The sequence below is a fragment of the Saccoglossus kowalevskii genome, chromosome 4, assembly GCF_978046115.1.
Source record: "Saccoglossus kowalevskii chromosome 4, keSacKowa6.1, whole genome shotgun sequence".
In the NCBI taxonomy this organism is placed as follows: domain Eukaryota; kingdom Metazoa; phylum Hemichordata; class Enteropneusta; family Harrimaniidae; genus Saccoglossus; species Saccoglossus kowalevskii.
Genome location: NC_140644.1, coordinates 24,797,243 through 24,817,426, shown reverse-complemented (window position 1 = coordinate 24,817,426; position 20,184 = coordinate 24,797,243). Strand labels below are relative to the sequence as shown.

At 35.6% G+C, this 20,184-nt stretch overlaps 1 protein-coding gene across 1 annotated transcript; it reads left to right on the top strand.

The window, feature by feature from the left end:
* Positions 1-6,409: 6,409 nt before the first annotated feature.
* On the top strand, positions 6,410-7,464 carry LOC146747216 (zinc finger protein 862-like). Its single transcript, XM_085498340.1, has 3 exons — positions 6,410-6,443; positions 6,661-6,784; positions 6,939-7,464. Exons 1-3 carry the CDS (start codon positions 6,410-6,412, stop codon positions 7,462-7,464), a joined length of 684 nt encoding a protein of 227 aa, XP_085354466.1.
* Positions 7,465-20,184: the final 12,720 nt, after the last annotated feature.

The window sequence follows — 20,184 nt, the reverse complement described above, 5'->3', positions numbered from 1 at the left end:
CTTCGACATCGATAATTCACTTCCGCATTGCGTTACCGGAAAGTCTTCGGGAATTTCCGAAGAATTGCGTCAGTACAACACAGCATTGTGATTGGTTAATAACCAACTTGACCCATTAGGTCAAAGGACACCACTGCAGGTGAAATCTGCAAATGCATCATGGCGGAAAGTGATTTTCATCGAGAGTTTGCGTACGATCCAACACCTTCGTCAGTGGAGATAATATGACAATTTTGACTTCGACTGTGTTCCAACAAATGTTTTTAATTTCGTAAATTCTGGTGGTACGTAATTAATATTGTAATAAAATGTGCATATTTTTTGTGATCATTTCTGTTTCTTCATTGTGAAAATCAATGACACTCAACTAATTTCGTAATTTGATTTCCCTCAAAGACGTAATCTGTTACTTGATGAATCAAATTTTTCATTTGCACTCTTTTTCGAGGGGGGTGCTCGGGTAAGCGCCCCCCCTCAAAAAATCGTGATTTTCTGAGTTGAGGCCCCTGGGCGCTAACGCGGTCGAGTACGGTATATATATATATATATATATATATATATATATATATATAAATATGTTACCCATGCCATCACTTGACGGCAAAATTATTTTACATGTCTTAATTCGAGTTGCTTACAACCAATAGTCATTTTACAAGTCATAAACAAATTGTTTCTAACCAATTTGTCTGGCAATGATGCATCAGTATTGAGAGTGTGTTTCAATGGTTCACATATGTCAATGATATGGTCCAGCCCAGATTCTTGTTTTAATTCAAATATAACAGATGAGTAGCCAGTGGTGACTTGATGAAAACATTTTACTCGATCAACTTCCATGTCAGTTTCTCCAGCAGATATCATTGCCAAATCAACAAAGACTTTCAACTGTTGTGTATCTGCAATAAACATATCACACAAGAAATTAATGACATTCAGGTAGGTGACAATCATGAATGGAGATTTTGATATAATCTTTGGTGTTTTAGATTTACATTCTACATATACCAACCTTTTATTTCATCTCTCAGCCACAGAACAAATTCTTTGTATTGAATCAGTGATTCCAGGCAAAATATATGTTCAGCAGGCAATGATGACAATGATTCAGCAGCTCTCACAACTTCATTGGTAATAGAACTAAGGGTTTGTTCTCTTAAATCAGTTGATGTCTGGGTATATACAGAAAACGGTATAATTATAAAATAGTTTGATTAAAGATCCTGACTTAGTTTATTTTATAAATTTGAAAACAAGAAAAATATTGCATATACAAACATCCACCACTAACCAGTGATTCCATTGTTTCCACTGCACTGAAATCTCCCGTCAAACCAAAACTTTCTTTTAGTTTTCGAAGGATTGATGCTGCTTTCACTTTCTTTAATATTTTGTTATAGTTAAATATTTGCATGGCACTAGAATTTAGCCGTTCGAGACTAGCACTATTGGGTTGTATTCCAGAAAGAATTCTGAATTCTTCCTGCAATGCTTCTGGCTGATTTCGATATCGTCCAAACAATTCGTCCACCATGTTCAGACTGATTTCTCCGTTCTCTGTTCTCTCCAAAATATCTTGAATTTGATCAACAACTGGAATCCACACCAACTGAACAATATTAGAAATAGTCGGGGGCGATGTGTCAGGGTCATGGAAGTTCTCCTTCAAAACGGATCGTCCTTTAGCAATCCATAAATCCTGAAATATTCCACTGTTGTGTACATCATGAAGTGGTTGAAGTATGACATCAACGTCTGTCGGCAAGTCAAAGAATGTAATTACAATATTCTGACCTTTATCGTCAGACGTTTCGCTGTATAAAGCGTTTATTTCCAAGTTGTCTAGATTGGTATTCATTTTACCTTGCACTATCGACATGTTCACTATTAAAAAAAATGTAAGGAAAATGAACAATAATTATTTAGTTTGTTCTGTTGTTTGTCAATACTACTTGTTTTCGTTCAGTTACACCATTAATGCACTGCGTTAGGACTGCTTATATTCAATAACATGCAATACTTTACCTTTTGAAGTAATCACCAAGCACATTTCCATCAAGTTCTGTATCAAATTAATTTTCTTGCGTGTCATAGCAAGAACTGTGTTTGCTTTTTCTATATCATTCCGCAACTGATGTACATTTTCCTCAATGGAGTCACATGCTTGATTTGTGGCTCTATAAAGTTGGATAACTTTGGATTTGTTTTGTGTTACTGATTCCAAGTTAGCAACTATAATACTGCCATTTTGTATGCTTTCGATCAAATTGGAAAATAGTGTTTTTGCTTCTTTCAATTTTCCTTGAGCATCATGAGTCAGAATTCCTCCATAATCTTGAACTGGATCTAAAATATAAATATATATATTTTAGTGAAGTCGATCAAACGTAACCAACTACATGTACCCTAGAAAATGCAAGTTTAACAAACAAGCAGCCTGTCGGCTGAGATGGCTCCACTGTTAGTAATGCACATTTCATTTAAAGAATTGAAGATATCATCACAAAATGAACAAATCTGAGAAAGGTCCACATGTAGTATCTATATATGCAATATCAATTTGAGATTTTGACATAAAATCTGAGAAAGAACCATCCAAGGTATTTGCATATCAAATTTGAAAACATTCTGACTGGCTGTTTCGAAGCAGTTGAAATTGTAAAGTTGACGACGACGATGGCAATCAGTAATATGAACAGCTCCGCAGTGTCAACTTTGTCAACAGCGGAGCTAATAAAGTTTGTAAATATTGATTACGTCCGCTAACTGAGCTCACTTTCTATTGTATTGTCTAGCAATTATGCTCGAATATATAATTTCACAGCTCTTTTTGATAACTATACCTGATATTCTGAACAATCCTATGAATAATTTCCACGTTAGTACATGTTGCAGTAATCCGGACTTCGTGTGGGGCCACCATACCTCTATTAGACGAGACAGGACCATTCCGAGGTTGCTGGTTTTTGGCATTACTTCAATGAAACGCTCGAAATACCGTTCTTTGTTATTCTGTATAAAAGAAATGTATTAAAAATGCATGCAATACGATGTCTGAAATATTTCACAACATACATTCAAATATTCAAAATTGACAACTAATTTGTGCAAATAAAAAGATCATTAGTCACCCATAATGCAGTAAATTATACTAAATACTATACTATTGGTTGACGTCAGTAAGGGCATACGTTCATAAAAACCTTGCACCAACAGATCCGCATAGGTGGACAATATTTTATGTAAATACCGGGTATGTATATATCTGTTTCAGTTTTCCTTAGCATTTGGCAGGGGGATCATAACCTCTTGTAGTGAGAACCAGTGTGACTGGCCTGCCAACGGGATGCTAAGGTTTTTATAGTAAAAGTTATCAGTCATGTTCGTTAATGTAATTTCGTTTTATTTATGCGTAAATCAAAAATCACTATACTTGTACCTGTACCCGTATCTGTACCAGTACCCATACCCGTACCCGTACCCGCACTGCGCTGCGCTAAGGATAAACCAGTTACACCCCCACTTTTTCTTCCTAAATTGATCAAGCAACAAACTCCACCATCATCAATGGTTCAGGGCATAATGTATAAAATACTTTACCTTGCACATCTCGTCTATTGTAGCAAATGCTGATTCACACAATACGTCCCGTACTTGACTGACAGTGTTCATCATACTTTCAGAACAAATTAGTTCAAGCTTTATTTTTGACTGTATCTGAAACAATTACATGGGATATCAGTGTATGCTATGATGTTTAACAATCGCACAGAACTTTATATATATATATATATATATATATATATATATATATATATATATATATATATATATATATATATATATATAGAACTTTATGGATTTCGCAAGAGGTTGATACAATTCTAAAATTATTCTGTCTTCTGCCTAAATTGAATGAACATTATAGAAATATTGACCTGGGCCCTGATCAATATACGGATATTTGTATTATTAAACCAAAAAAACAAACAAAAATATCGAAATGTCTCTATGGCAAGATCTCTTCTGCCCAAGTTTTCAATGGCAACATCCAGATTATTCTCTTTTCACAAATAGCTGTTTCATCATCGTAACGTCTGCACAAGCGCAGAAGCCGAACTTTACTTTGACTGCAGAGAAATTAATACCTAAATATATCAACCGCCAAATGTATGTATATGGTCGTCAGCATACAAAATGGCAGTATCATAGTTGCTATGAGGTGTAATAGTATCGGATATAACAATTATATTATTATTTTGTCACAAACATATTTCAAAGAATTGATGCAATCTGACATGATGGATCCATGAATGTCAAACAGTTCAGGAAATTTGCTCAAAAAAGTGAATTGTATATCTGTATATCCTTATGTTTACCTCTTAGCCATCTGATTTCACAACTTACCTTATCAATTCTTTTTCGAAGAATACCAACACATTTCTCAATCCACGTTTCATCTGCAGACATATCAAAAAACCTCACAGAAAACATACCGTTCCATATCTATAACAAATGTTTTCAAACATTTCATCTAATCTGCAATAACTCTGATAAGATTTCGATGAATACATAACAACCTGAATACACAATTTGAAATTGCAACAGTTGGATAGAGTTTCACACAAATTATAATTATATATAAATAATTAGATTACAATACCTCAAATTCGCCTTCAAGTCTGTACTGGATGGTCGTTGGTAGAATCCTCATCAACGTTGTCGCAATATATTGCACAATAGATTCGTAGTACTCGCCAGCGTCTTTGCTTATTTTCTCAGACTTTGCTTTCTGTTCTTTGGTTGATGTATATTGACGACTATTCATCATGCAACCATAGCATGTTGCAAAGAAATTACAAGCCTGAATAACTAAACCATGTTCATTCATGCAACTCCATTTGTCGATGATGTTATACAATAAGGTGTATGACGCTTTCAACAAGGCATAAATTTCAGTCAGCGGTTTTGCACTGCAAGAAATATTAATAAATATGTTTTGTTAGTGTGGTAAGTATAGAATCCAATATAGAAAAATTTTCAATTAGAAGCACAGTATTTTCAGAACGTTAGTCATTATGCTTGGAAGGTCTTTCAATCAGTCCTACCAAGCTTATAGAGAAATGGGTTACAATATTAAAACTTAGAAGATAGATTTTATACTTAATAACACTATGTCACACAAACTGCATAATATTTTAATATTATGAAACATGAAAATTGTTCGCCAGATTTTCATAAAACCTTCCATGTAGTTTGAAATCATTATAGTATTGCTAAATTCAAAATAAAAACGTATGGTTACTGAGTTACTTTATGTAAAAAAAGTGACACAAAATCTGCATACATTGTGATTTTTAAGTTTCATCATCTTTTTTATTATCTCAATTTAACAATTGGTCAATGAAATACTAATTCGTGCTGTATTTTTCACATCATTGGGCAATTTTAAAAACATACCAAGATTAATTTTTCGTTAATATACGTTATTCTCCTTACTAAATCTAGAAAAGTTTTCGTCAGATTTCTTTTAAAATTTAATAAAATGCTCAGCGAATTTAGCTCTTTTATTTCAATTAATAAAAACTGGGCTTATCTGATTCAGTATTCCTGGTAGAGGCAAAAAATAGGCCTAAAACATAATTTTAAGGTCTCCATCATGCTGCAAAATATTTGACCCCCTAAGTTGTTTAATATTATATGGCCATAGCTGAATATAGGATTGTAATAATACATTCAAGAATGAGAAGTACTACCTCAAATTATTGAAACAAGAATATTTTATTTATGCTTTTGAATAAATAAATGTCTTAAATCCAGGCACAATGTCATTTAATTGTTACATACCGGTAGTACATTTCAAAGATACAATGCTGCAATTGATATATTAGAGATAAAAAAATTGAATAGACATTTCAGTACAAAAATAGAAGCTATCCACTCAAATCCGCATTCTTTACTTTTTAGGATGTGTCTATAAATTTACCTCTAAATCTAACAAAACAATTTTCAGTATTCTAGTAACTTACATTCACAATAATGAAAGTATGAAAAAAATAGTATGAAAATCATAAATCATTGTTATAAATCTACATAATTAAATAGTGTTAATATTTTTTATGATTCGGCTACCACGAGTAATCCTTGGTTTACTCAAGAATATCTCTGTTAGTAAAAAATGTATACAATTATGGTTATCCCTTGAATATGCTAGTCTCAAGTGATTTAAACTGAGACCAGATGCTGCAATTCGTTCAGCCGGACATCTGCTCAAAACTTTGTGCCTTATTTTTGGAAATAATGGTGAAATGTGTTTCTTTTTCAATAATGATATATTTACAGATGTAGTATAGTTTATCCCAAAACTATGCAGAATACTTGCTATCTGAATAGCACATTTTTTTAAATAATGACTGCAGAGCTTCAACATCTCCTATTACATTGTGGGCAGTATAAGAACTAATTTAATTTATTTGCATGCATGTTGTTGTTGTTTTCACTTTCAGATTTCCAGTCTTTTAATAAATTAACATTAATATTACCTTAGTATTTTTATTTAATTTTGTTTTTCAGATTTGTTGTTCTGTTACACAACTAAATATAAAATGCAAAACATTGTACAGCCCCTGGTTTTTATTTTTCAAATACATTTGTTTGCAGATTTTGGTGATGAAGCTGTGAGTCAGTTAAGCAACCACTGGAAAGCTGTTCTCAATAAACAGGGTGTTGAAACGCCATATATTCTTTCTGAATGGAACTTGTTGAAGCAGGTTCTCTACCAAAAGTAAGCCTGTTACTAATATTCTTCTGATATTTAACATTAACTTTTATCAAATCTAGATGTGCAAATTTGTATAATATTAAGGTCAAACTACTGCTCTTATATAATCAGATCATGACAGACATAAGAATAAATTGTTTCACATTTTTATTTTCAGTGACAATGTCTTCCAGATTACTTGGGCAGAGATCAATATTAAGTACAGAGAAAAGGTTCCCAATCTACTAGATCTTGTGGATTTGGTGCTCAGCCTTCCTGCAAGTTCTGCTGCATGCGAGAGAGGATTTTCCCAGATGAAACTGCTGAAGACAGACTACCGAAATCAACTCAAGTCTGATACCATGACTGAACTTATGAGAATAAAATTACGTGCACAAGACATAGTCAATTTTGATCCCACTCCAGCAATTCATTTATGGAATCAAACTGGTAAACGCAGACCAAGCTTCAAACAGTCAAGACAGTCCCGACTATCTGATGCAGGTCGTGCAGCAGAATTGACCCTTGTAGAAGCTGAGGCTGACGCTAATGATTGTGAACACGATGCAAAATGCATGTCAGATTCAGAGTCTGCCAGTGATCATGACAGTGTTTTTTCTGAAGATTTTGATGAGTTTAGTGACGATGAAAGAAATGATGATGACGATGACCTCTTTGAGGCTGCAGATAATATATCTGATTAATTAGTAAATAAAGGTTTTGCAATTGCAAGCTTGTATTATCCGTTTAGTCTTTGTTTGTTAAATATCATGGCCTATAGTTAGCTAGAAGGACCTACAGTTTTAATTTGACATAAGTCCTTCGGGCCTATTATGATTTTCAGTTAATTTCGAACACCTGTTAATAACAGCCTACTCTGTTTGACGGTATCGGCTTCTATGCGCGAACTGATGTGCCTTAATGGCAGTATGAGTTCATTGTCTAGTTCTGTCAGCAGCTCTCCTGCCTCGTTCGATTCAGAGGTGCTTGTTCCCACATGCAGAACCTGACGTTAAGAGTTCACTTGTCAGACCAAGTCTCTGTGGCCCTCCCTTAGTAGAAGGATGCTCTGAACATGGAGAGAGGAGCGCCCCTAGATCCGACGAATCTCTCGCTGACTCTCATTACGGATACATTGCTCAAAGGGTGAGGCGCCCATCTGATAGACCTTACGCTTTTCCACCTTTTCTACTAGTGCACCAAGTGTTAGAGGAACTGTGTTGGGATGGGCTCTAATGATCATTTATTTCAATTCAGTATTGTTTACATTTATTGCGTGTTACACGACTCTTCGCTTTACAGAATTTCTCAAGTCAGTTATCTCAACCAGTCTGCACCACTTCGTTATTTCGACTCTGTAACTATGGTTAAATTACAAAGTTTACGGAACAAACAGGACAAGGCAATGATAATTCTACTCAAGGCGACAATACCCATGGAGGAACCCGGGGAAATTGCTAATTCTCAAGCTCACATCAAGCTCCTTCTAGATATAGCAGCTGATGAAAACGTGATTGACATGATAGATCCTTCCAATGATGCTTTTAACAAAATCACAGATTTTCAAATGGATATTGCCAAAAGTTATGCAAAAATCGCGAGGTTCATCGAAGACTTCAAGATGATCAGGTATGTACAACCTAGAAATAGTGCCGTATGCAAGTACCAAGTTGCGAGTCGCAAGTAGCAAAATATGCCATATGCTAGTGGTAAAAACGGCATATGCGAGTGGTAAAATGTATCGTTTGCTAGTAGCAAAAAAGCCCTATGCAAGGGGTAATGCAATAGCTTGTAGCGTTTGCTTATAATATAACAACGTATGTTCAATTGTGTTTTATCACAGTAAAATCAAATATTTAGCATGGTTATGAAATGATGTGTACATGGTTGGTTAAGATTGGCATGATGCTGTATCAAAAAATTCGTTCAGTCGTTTGCATAGAATCGATGTTTGCTCTTCACGAAATTGCACAGGAAACGTGAAAGCACAATAATTTAATAAACGGCCATGACCAGCCAGCACACTCTGCATAACATGTGAAAATTGTTTTTTCTTTCGGTAAAATTAGTATGAACCCGTGGTCAGCGATTAAATAATCATAGAATTATAAGTGTAGTTAGTAACGGGTGCATGTTCACCGAAGGGTCACAGAATTCTTGTGTGACGCGCCGCCGTTTAAATGAAGACAATGGCAGGTTTCAAAAGTAGTCACACCTCAGAGAGGTGTTAAATTTGCCACAACCCAAGTGTTAACTAGCACACAATTCCATAATACATAGTATATAATAAAGAAATAAAGTACATGTTGAGTGATAAGTCCGCATGTTTACGAGACGTCCCTCACACATGGAATGTATTTACAGGCAACCCGGATCAAATTTGAATTGAAACAAATTGAAACAAAGAAGCGTCTGCCATTTGCTTGGTCAGGATAGAGAGACAATTTTCATGGGTAAGTGCTAGTAGAAGACATGCCAATTTAAGGAATATTAGTAGGCACAATCAGTTCACCTTTATTTTAAACACGACACTGCTACAATTGACCGATTCATACTCCGATTATCCTACTGCAATTCATTTGCAAAAGAATTTATATGTGGACGACGTGGTTACTGGCTGTGCAACACCAATGCAAGCTTTGCAGTTTTACGAACAATCCATGGAAATGCTTGCTATACGTAAGTTTAACTTAAGATCATGGAGTACAAATGACCCCCTCTTAAAACAAACTACGAAAATCAACGGCCGTTCAAATGACAAACAAACAGTTTCTCGTTATTATATTGAATTCCAGTTCTGATTATCTGCAAGTAAAGAAAATGAACTTTCCCGATTTTGGAAAGTTTACTACTAAATGAGACGTCACCTCTTACAGTGTGAGCTTATACAATCCATTGGGATTGTATTCTCTGGTTCATGTACTAGCAAAATTACTTATTCAAGCTCTATGGTTAAACAACAATGATTGGGACCAAGCCATCGATTCTAAATTTCTCCGACAGTGGCAAGACATCACAACGGATCTCTATCAAGTAACAAAGAACAGCAAAATTCCACATAAAGTACTTTAAATTCCTCAGAATGTCGAAATTCATGTATTCACAGACGCCTCAAAATGTGCTTACGGTGTTTCAGTATACTTGGCTCCTGAACACGAATCTACACTTGTTATTGTGAAGACATGTGTCACTCCCATTGGTAAACAAGCATTGACATTACCACAACTCGAGTTGATAGGAGGTTGTTCTGTGAAACTGTGATACATTATATGTCAACTGTCACTAAGCCAACTTTGCTGCAAACAGAATTCGGCGACATACTACCCACTACAAATATGTGTGATACTCCAGTGAATACTGACAATTTCTGCACCAAGTTGGATATAGTATTGATAATATATTTCAAGTCAATAATTATCGAGATCTCTCATTTATTACGAATTACGGCTCTTGTACTACATTTTGTTTACAATATTAAAGTTAAGCTAACTCAATGGCAATTGAGCAGTTCTAGTCGCTATGAAAACGCACCCACTGCGTCCTACGTTTTGTTTACAATATTAAAGTTAAGCTAACTCAATGGCAATTGAGCAGTTCTAGTCGCTATGGAGATGCACCCACTGCGTCCGAGATCAACGACGCTGAGTACAGGTGGTTGAAAGCTGTTCAACACATTCACTACTCGGACGAAACAAGTTGGACCACTCTGTAATCAACTCAAGTTATTTCTTGATGATGAAGGGATTCTACAAGCAGGAGGCCGACTCCAGAACACATATCTTCCCAAAGATAGTATTCATCCAAATGTACTACCAGGTAAACATGCTTTCACGTCAGCGGTAATATGTGATACCCACCGACGTTTACAACATGCAGGACCAAATGCAACCACAACCAGTATACACAAACGCTACTGGATTATATCCATTTGCCAATATGTGAACATAGAACTCAATAAATGTGTGGTATGTATTTCAAACCGATCCCCGCTCCACTTCCTACTTTCCGAGTTCACGAAGCAGATACCCTTTTCCGTGTGCGGTATCGACTATACAGGACATTTATTCGTCAAAGATCATATCTCAAAATCAGTTGTGAAAACCTATATTTGTCTGTTTACGTGTGCAATAACGCTTGACGAGTACATTGATATGTTATTCGTCCAAGTTGGTGCCAGAGCGTTGTTACATTGTTTCAAATTTCTAGTTGGTCGCGTGCCAGTCATGCACGGCACTTTTCAGTCTCATCTTAGTGAGAAGTGTTTTTTGACGTTTATGTTTCATCACTGAATAAAGATCCATTGACAATAGATCTGCTTCCTATCTTCACGCTTGGAGGCTGTCGACAAATTCATGCAAGCGTAAGGCTTTTCAGGAGACTTATCCAAGTTCCTCGCTTCTGGCACAGTCGGACGGCACCAGATAGTGTCATGAAAGAGAGATTGATCATCTCCGTTCCTCTATTAGCGAGATCGCCGATATCTTCTATATCAACAATTCTTGGATATTGGTCGATTTTGTGCCCGTTTTGTCTCGCAACTATTTATGTCTTTTTGCTTGAAGAGGTGGTGCACCAAAGGGCTAATGAAACCTCCAGACTGGGACTTGTATTTGGTTCTAGCGGCGATACGACACCCCCTTCGAGCCTATGGATAAGGCTGACATGAATTATGTCACTATGAATACTGTTTTTTGTTGGCTCTGGCGTCAGGTAGGCGAAGTTCAGAGATAGGGGCACTGTCCTTTAGTGACGGATGTGCCTCTTTTATGAACTCATTTATTTTGAAGACTCGGATGGGCTTCTTGCCAAGTATCAACTTCTATTTTTTTGTCAATACACGAACGGGTCAGACAGTTCAGACAATCAGGCTTGTGAGAGCAAACATGAGATTATAAGAATGACAGTTTGTTATTTTCAAAAAAGGCCTGCTTTCAAAGAATTACGGTTCTTGACAGAGTTTGAATCTCACTACAATGTCACCCTAAAGCAATGGCTAGTAACAGCAGATCAGTTTACTACACTTATATAATTGACAGATCTTGGAGAGCGTATTAATAACACCTGGTTCTCATTTTCAGCAGTAAAAATGATTTCAATATGTCCGCTTATTTCTTTATCTAAAATTTCACATGTTTGTTCAAATTGTACCCATATCTTAAATATTGCACTAGTTACAACAAAATTGAACTTAGTTGACATTTCAAGGCGATTGATCAGATTCCCAAATTTGAAGACGATCAGATACAAGTTGATTGAGTTATGGATTTATACATGCTCGTTTAAAAATTAACGTATTCAATAATAATAATAATAATAGTGGCATATTTGATTTATAGTGGAATAGCATAATTTCAAATCAAGAGTATCTAACTTACTTATCTGGGTGGTCTATATGACTTCTTATTTTAGTTGTAAACTGCACTAGTACTTCCATAATCTGTGGAAGGTCCTGTAAAAATGCACCAAAATGAAATGATGATTAAATTTGGAATGTTACTGATTCATCTCTTTCTGAAATAATATTTTCAGAATGTTTGATTGACCATGTTAAAATTGTCATCTTAATTCAATGTTCGAGATGCCCCATTTTTCCGACTGGCTTCAGTCTGGTGAACAATATATTTTCTCATGGTGATTGAGTGTTTCAAAGTAATGCTGGAAATACGGGCGGCACTGAAAATGGAAAGGGTGCCACTCATTCAAGTCTGGGGACACTTTAGGACAATGTCCATTTCAAACATAGCGGCAATACAGGAATAACTCTTCACCCATAATGGTATGGGTTTAATAATATACTGTGAAAACATGCGTTTGCTGAGTAGTTCAATACATTCCAAATTGTGATATTCAAATATAACGATTTTTGAAAACAGACATACCTTTGGCAATGTTTCGAGCTCAGATAAGTGGCGATCAAGAACATTACATACAGTGATCGGGGGTATGTTTTCTGATGTTGCAATTATAGAAAACTGTGAAAGAGGAACTGCAAGTGAAAATGTCCCAGGCATCAAGTAGTCCACAGAGAACAGTGGTTGCAGTCTTTGTAAAACAGGTGTCAGATCAGTTCTGCTTAAATGAAAAAAAAAGCTGTTAAATGTGTTAACATATCAAAACTGCCATACTAGCACTAACATTTGATAGTTTGTTCTGGCTTTTCCTTGAAACCCAACAATTTGGCAAATCACTAGCTGAACTTAGTTGAACAACGGAATCTACACTGAAGTTGCACTTTAGTTTCAGTATTGACGGATATTTTGGCAGAAAGTTCTTAAAGGTTTATGTTCTGGGCTGTGAAAATAACATTGTCAAAGAATTATTTGGGACACATTTCTATCGATTTGTTTTTTCCTTGCCCAGAGATTTCCCTTAATCTAGTATTGTACTGATAACTAAAAACTTCCATTGGCCCATGTCCAAAATCTCAGAGTATACAAGTGCAACCAAACTATGTCTCATACATGCAAACGTGCTCAAGACACTGTATTCATAAATCTGAGTAAACAACTTGACTTCTTTGTTAATTCACGTCTTTGTATATTACCAGGACTTGGGTTTGTTTCAATATCACCACTATATTTCTCATCAAAATAAAGCTCTGACCCCCCTCTACAGTTTCCACTGAGATTTGTAAAGGTATGGCCCATTTATCCACTAGCCCTTGACGACTGAAGCTATATTTAAACCACAATGTGTCGATGTGCCTGGCCAGTGACTGCAAAGTGTTTTCATTGATATTTCAGAGATGGCTCTTTATAATGGAATGCAATGTTTACAGTTTGAATATATAATATACATTTCAACACTTCTGGTCACTTTTTTTTTTCAAGATTTCAGCATTAATTTTTCATAAAACCAAACAAAAACCGGACTGGTCCATTTCTGTCACTGATTCAGATCATGCACATGCTCAGTTCTCTCAGTGTTGGGAGTGGTAATTTATGATGAAAATCGTGAAAAAGACCCACTTTTTGAAAAAAAAATTACATGGATATTCAACAGAGACTTGTTCATAAACCGGTGTCATCGATATCTGCTGCAGAATTTCTGAGAAAATGTTAGAGATGTAAAGGTAACTGGACGAATGGAAACTGGAAATAATAAACTATACTCCTCTTTTCTGGCTGCGCCTAAATAGGGACTAATAAATCATTGGACAGAATGTAAAACAAGTCAGCCCCCCTGTGCCCAATGGAAAACAACAATTGACATGGTCATAATTTGACTGGTGATGTCAGTAAAGTCTAGAAAGGTATGTAATGATAAAACAAACTAAGCATCACGGTGCATATATGCCAGTGCCTCACTTGTAAACAAAATTGTCACAGGATATACGCTTTCATAAAACTTTCGTACCCATTATATCAGGTAAATACTATGGGATTCAGGCTTGTAGCATTGGGGCCTGATTGATATTGCAATATCCAAATAAAAAATAGACTTAACACAATAACATTTGAAAAAGTACTTACTTTAATTTAACTCGAAATTCACGCAAATCCAGACCTGCGTCTCCGCCATCCCATGGATCTTGATATACTGTTTTGTATGAAGTGGCTTTTCCTTCTAAAAAATGTAATATTGGAATACAAAGCAGAAACAAAGGTGTCGGAGTTTCTGATTTGATCAGCTGATTGCAGAAATATTTCAGCGCATCGACTAGACATCTGAAACCCGAAAGAAAGAAAAAAATGCAAGCTAATAAAAGTCAATGTCGTGAGAATAATGACCTGTAAATTCTCAAATTTTCTTTTCCAATCTTTCTTTTAGATACATATTTGATCCAGTCAGTCGGTAGAGAGATTTGTCGATTTATATTTTATTCAAAGATTGAATTTTTAATATGTTTAGTGCTATTAGTGTGCCATTCACGATTGAAATTACATAGTTCTTACTGGTTTAACTAGTCATGCCAAGCGGCATAACTTGGTGTCGCATTTGTTTGAGTCACCCACAGTGCATTTTTACTTAGATTTTACTTCATCACTTAAATTAGTAACACATTCCAATTGAAGCGGATCTGTATCCGTCTGCAGTGTACCATCGCCAACAGATACAAATATTGTCGTGGGAGTCAAGCTGCTCAAAATTTAGCACGTTAAACTGTTTAAAGCTTTTCAAAGTGAATACAGAATAAATGCAATTATTGTCATTGCCATTATTATAATAAAATCATCTAGGAAATGAAAAATCCCAACAATGGCGTTAGATGTTGGGAACATCAGCCAGCAGATGTTCAGAATCACTATATAGCAAATTTGGTCAAATCCGTTTTTTGAGGTTTCGCTTACATATACGGAAATGAGCCAACATGGAAATCAGCTAATTAATGTGTACGGTTATAACTCCAAAACTAATCACATTTGCACATTGCTCCAAGGTACGAAAGTTACTTAAAATCCGCTAGAAACACGTGCTGAAATGAGATAATTAATATACAGTGAAGCTAGTGTAGCACAGACATGGCCCCAAAACTAATCATATCTGCACATTGCCCCAATGTACCTACATAATAATTTTTGATCGAAAACCGCTAGCAAGTTTTGAAATTTGGCTTACATACGCTGAAATAAGATAATGACTATGCAAATTATAAACTTGATATCTACGGACTTGACCCAAAACTAATCATGAATGCACATTACCCCCAGGTACATACGTTATCTGTTAGGAATACATGTACACACTAAATTGTGTCATACGAATAAAAGTTTAATTAACCTTTTCAGATCGCTAGCCGGGTAGTGATTCGTTGTCCACTTCAATTCACTGCACACTTCATTCTGTAGATTTGGACTAATAAGCAAAGCCTCCATCAAACCCTCCTTGTCTTTATCACTCAGTAAATTAAACATGTCATATCTATGTATAAAATGAAGCATGGCCAGGGCAGAGACCAGTCTTAATTCACGCTGATCTTCAGACATGCTCTTAACAGGAGCAAATCTGCTGAGATTTTGTAGGGAAGGATTAAAATAGTCCTTCAAAATCTGTAAAAGACAAGAAGATACTAACAATTATGAAACTTTGAAAGCAAATCCGGCTATTGTAAAACATGTATTACAAATTATGTAAATGATCTAATTGGACAATATTCAATTTTATTTCAATATATCACCATTTATCTTTTACCATTTTTATGTACTTGAGTTTGTTGTCTTTGCATGGGTCATTAACAGATTAGAAAGTCATCACAATGAGTTGAATAATGAGGTACATGTAATTGGTAATGAGCGCATATGCCGATAAAATACAGAGACCTACACAACAACACGGGAAAAATACAGTCATATAATCTTTGATTCTACAAATATATTTCACAAGCTGAAATGTCTTAATGTAAGTACTTTTTTTTCATTCCATGTGCTATATCTCTTTTAATGAATTAGCCAACAGTGATAATATTGACATTTTTAGATTAGTTTAGCTACATGTTTTAGACAATAGTGTTCCACGTGTTTGTACTTATTTTTCTCAATATTATATTTCATATCTTTTTATGTTAAATTTTCATTGCATTTGTACCTCATATGTAAATTTATTAATTGTATTCAGGCCTTTATTTGTTTTGTTTTTTGCCTGTTAGCTGCAGGTTAATAAAATAAATTATCATTCAATAAAATTGGGGTTGAGTGTAATGAAAATCAGATCAATCAAAGTTAAGTGTGGCGAAATTTTCCGGCTGATCTGCACTGGCTCGGAAGATGAATTCTGATTGGCTAAAAAAACAAAAAAACTTGTGGTGTTGAATGCACGTTCATTGTCAGTATTGTTATGCAAATTCAAACTAGCTAATCATTTACAACCTTCCGAGCCAGTGCAGATTAGCCCAAATTTTCAGTTGATCTACCTAGTCTTAATTGGCTAATTTTGTGGTCATAATAATCCTTTTAAGATACTGAAATTGGGCTGAAAAATAGGATTGACCCTCAATGTCACTATATTGATGGGAACAGAATCTGTGCCTACTCAGGCAGGTGAACGCGATTGTGTGATCAGTGAAATTTACACCCTCACTAGACTATTATCGACTTCAGATGTTGTATTTGCTCGCCTTGTCGTACTAGTAATGTGTTCTTCTTGAATTTTTGGGGGTGCTTAGTAGTATCGTTCTGACAGGCATTTTAAATTTCCCTTTTAGAGTGGTTTCGCTGTGAATATTTACAAACATTTACATAAAACATCGCAGTGCTTCGCCATTACAAGCAGTCACTGAACCAAACTCACTAACCCAAAACAGTCAAAATGGCTTGTAGTGAACATGACAAAACAAACAACGTATAGTATTTTAACTACCGGTATACACATAGAAAGCCTAGTATTCATGGTTCAGTACGAATGTGAATGTATTTTGCTGGGTGTGCGTCATAATGACTGACAGTGAAATGACACCTGGAGGTGCTATTTGAGTAGTGGTTTCTATCACCCAAAGTTTTGACATGGGTGAAGTAAGATCATATCCCAAGCCTATCCAGAGTTATGCCTAAGCTTCCCCTTGTTTCACGATGACATAAGCAGTCAGAGATATGATTGGCAGCATTATTGAAGCTGACCAATGGCACATTCATGTCAGATGTTGCATCCCATTGCCGGTTAAGAAGCAGAAGTCCAAGATTGAAATGCAAAAAGAATGATGAAGTAATATCAAGAACATGTATTTTATTGATAAGAGACACAAACTGACACAAACATATATGTCCTGATCTGTCCACATTTTAAAATCACATAAGACCGGTAATTAAGACAATTGGCTCAAACATGTTTAGACGATCTCAGGGGGTGGAATTGTCAAAGAGTCTAATCTTTAATATGACTGATGACTTGAAATACCTTGGGTGATGAACAATGGGATCAGGGGATCTAGACATGAAATATTTTAAACAACATTAATGCCAGACAGTGCATGTATGTTTTACTGTATAACTGCTGGTTTAAAATCTGACAAATATCGATGCTACTCCATCTAGAGGACATGGTGGAAAGTTTTGTTTTTGTAACAAACAGAGAAATTGTGAAATTGATAACATGACTTTTTGAGTTTGATTGCAAATGAAATTGGTTCAACGCGACGTAAAACTGACTAAAAATCTATTTAACTAGTAGGTATTTCTTGCTTGGCGACTAGTCAATTGTTTGTCATAACATGTTGTAGTTTGATTGTACATACTGAAGACCAGAACTAAGTAGCTACGAATACCAGTGAATAATCAAGAATAAATACCAGACTGCCTAGTGACAATTAGAATTGGTTTCATATTGCATGTGCATACATGTCAGTCCCGTAAATCAAAATTGATTTCTGAATATTACAAGCACTGTTACCAACTAACATGTTGTAATAATTTCAAGCTATAAATAGATGTTACAACAACAACACATAACAACTAGAATCTAGAAGTTGTGTTACGATAGTATGATTCTTAGACTACAGTATATATTAATATACATAGAAAGCGACCATAGCCGATACAGGACATTATTTTGCATGTACTTTTTTGTGAATCATCTGAAGTTGCTGACATCTTAAAACATGACCCCTGACATAACTGTTGGTTCATAACACTTAATGGCCAACGTCAGTTTAAGATAAATACAATAAACTCTAATTACCTGCTACATTTACAGTTTACTTAAATACAGAAGGCAAAAAAATCCACCAATATTGATTTAATCAGCAATGAATGGAAGAAAAGTCAAGAAGATATTAATAACTAAGACGTTGGACTTAACCGAGGCTCATGGAATGTCTAGTGGGACACTACACTACAGTTCATAACAAAAGGTCAGTGCATGTGTCTTCTTTATAATGCTGTAATATATTTTAATTCGTACCTGACCTATACTGAACCCAGAAGGTTGCCAATTTTCTTCCACTGCGCGTAGGACCTGTCTTAAATGATACATGGCAGTGTGTCCCAATTCCTTTGTTCGGTTTTCCTCAACACTGAATCCTTCCCAAGACGGAAACATTCTCATTATTACTAACTGCTTGTGCTCCAATATCGGGCGATGGTACCAGAATTTAACAGTCATACCTTCCTTTGGATATATCACATCATCATACCTTGTCCACGTACCTAAGATGTGGAAATAAATTGCAACTGAAATGTGAATTGTTAGAAACAAGATAATCGCTACACAACAAACCTATTTCCTTTATATTATTAGCAGTTGACTTTTGAGAATAGGGATGTTGATTAAATTCATCAAAATGAAATTTGTATTCTTCTAAAAATCATTATGTCTTTTTTTCTATTTTTTACGTTATCATACTTTGATATTATTTTAATCATTTCAATATTTATTGCTGTAAACCAATAGAACATTAAAGTGCCAGTGCAATGCCCACCCTCACGTTTCCCATTTTAGATCTGTGTCCCACTGAAAAGGGTAGTTATTGATTTTTTTGCTGAAAATGATTACTCGTATCCAAGTAAATTTGGGATATTTCTCATGTTGTAGCCACGCCCACCTATCGTGAAACGGTCGACTGTTTCCGGATTTCCGACTCTCGCCGAAAGTGCGCCACCAAATGACAAAATGTGAGAGGAAGTCGTACCCCTGAGCTGTAATAACACTGGTCGTTCAGTATACTTTTAAACGAAATACATTTTTCGGTCGGAGTTTTTTCTTTTTTTTGTCTATTTTATTTTTTTTTGAGAGAGAGTTTTTAGATGTGTTGTGGGCAGTTGCAGTGAAACGTATAGCCATAGTGTATGTATTCACACGTTTCTAATCGATACAAAGATGCGACATCACTCACTTAACTTTTGATTCATTTCACTGTCCTCGTCCATAAAAAAAAAAATGACTAGGTTTAAAGAGAAACGCTGACAACGTAAACCTGGCGCAACACTTTTGAAAGAAATAGATTCCGGACCAGCCCATGATCACCGAGGCGGATTTCAGAAGAAAGAGAGACGTCCGGCAAGTGTTTCAAATCAGTTGACTTTTTTTGCGATCCTGATTATCGTTTTATAGAGACCATTTAGTCCTTGTTAAGTAAAAGGTAGCAATAATTTTGGACAGTGGCACAAAAACGAAGCGTCGGACAAACAGGAAATTACACAACCCTTACACACTGCTAACTGTTTTCATTTTCGAAGGCTAAAAGTTTCTGAATTGTTTGGTAATTGGTGTTGAATGTCGAATTCACACCTCTGTTCTTTTTACCTCCATGCTTGCAGCTTGATCTGCGTAATAATTTATGAAATAAGAACCCAGGCTTGGTCAATGTGTTTCCACCAAATAAAGTTTTAATACAATGTTATAATTAAGACAATCACGCCATGGATCAAGCTAACTCGAATCCACTCTGAATTTATCTGTATGTGTGTCGATCTCGATTATTTTTGTTATCCAATTAAACGCTGCTTTTAACGCACTTGCCCTCGCCGTGACCCGACGCGTTCACCTATTTCAAC

What these genes read in the sequence shown, in the direction of transcription:
- LOC146747216 (XM_085498340.1), top strand. Translation starts at nt 6,410, where the DNA reads ATGACTGCAGAGCTTCAACATCTCCTATTACATT. An exon ending in TCAACATCTCCTATTACATT is followed by an intron (nt 6,444 to 6,660) that starts GTGGGCAGTATA and finishes ATTTGTTTGCAG; the next exon opens with ATTTTGGTGATGAAGCTGTG. An exon ending in AAGCAGGTTCTCTACCAAAA is followed by an intron (nt 6,785 to 6,938) that starts GTAAGCCTGTTA and finishes TTTTATTTTCAG; the next exon opens with TGACAATGTCTTCCAGATTA.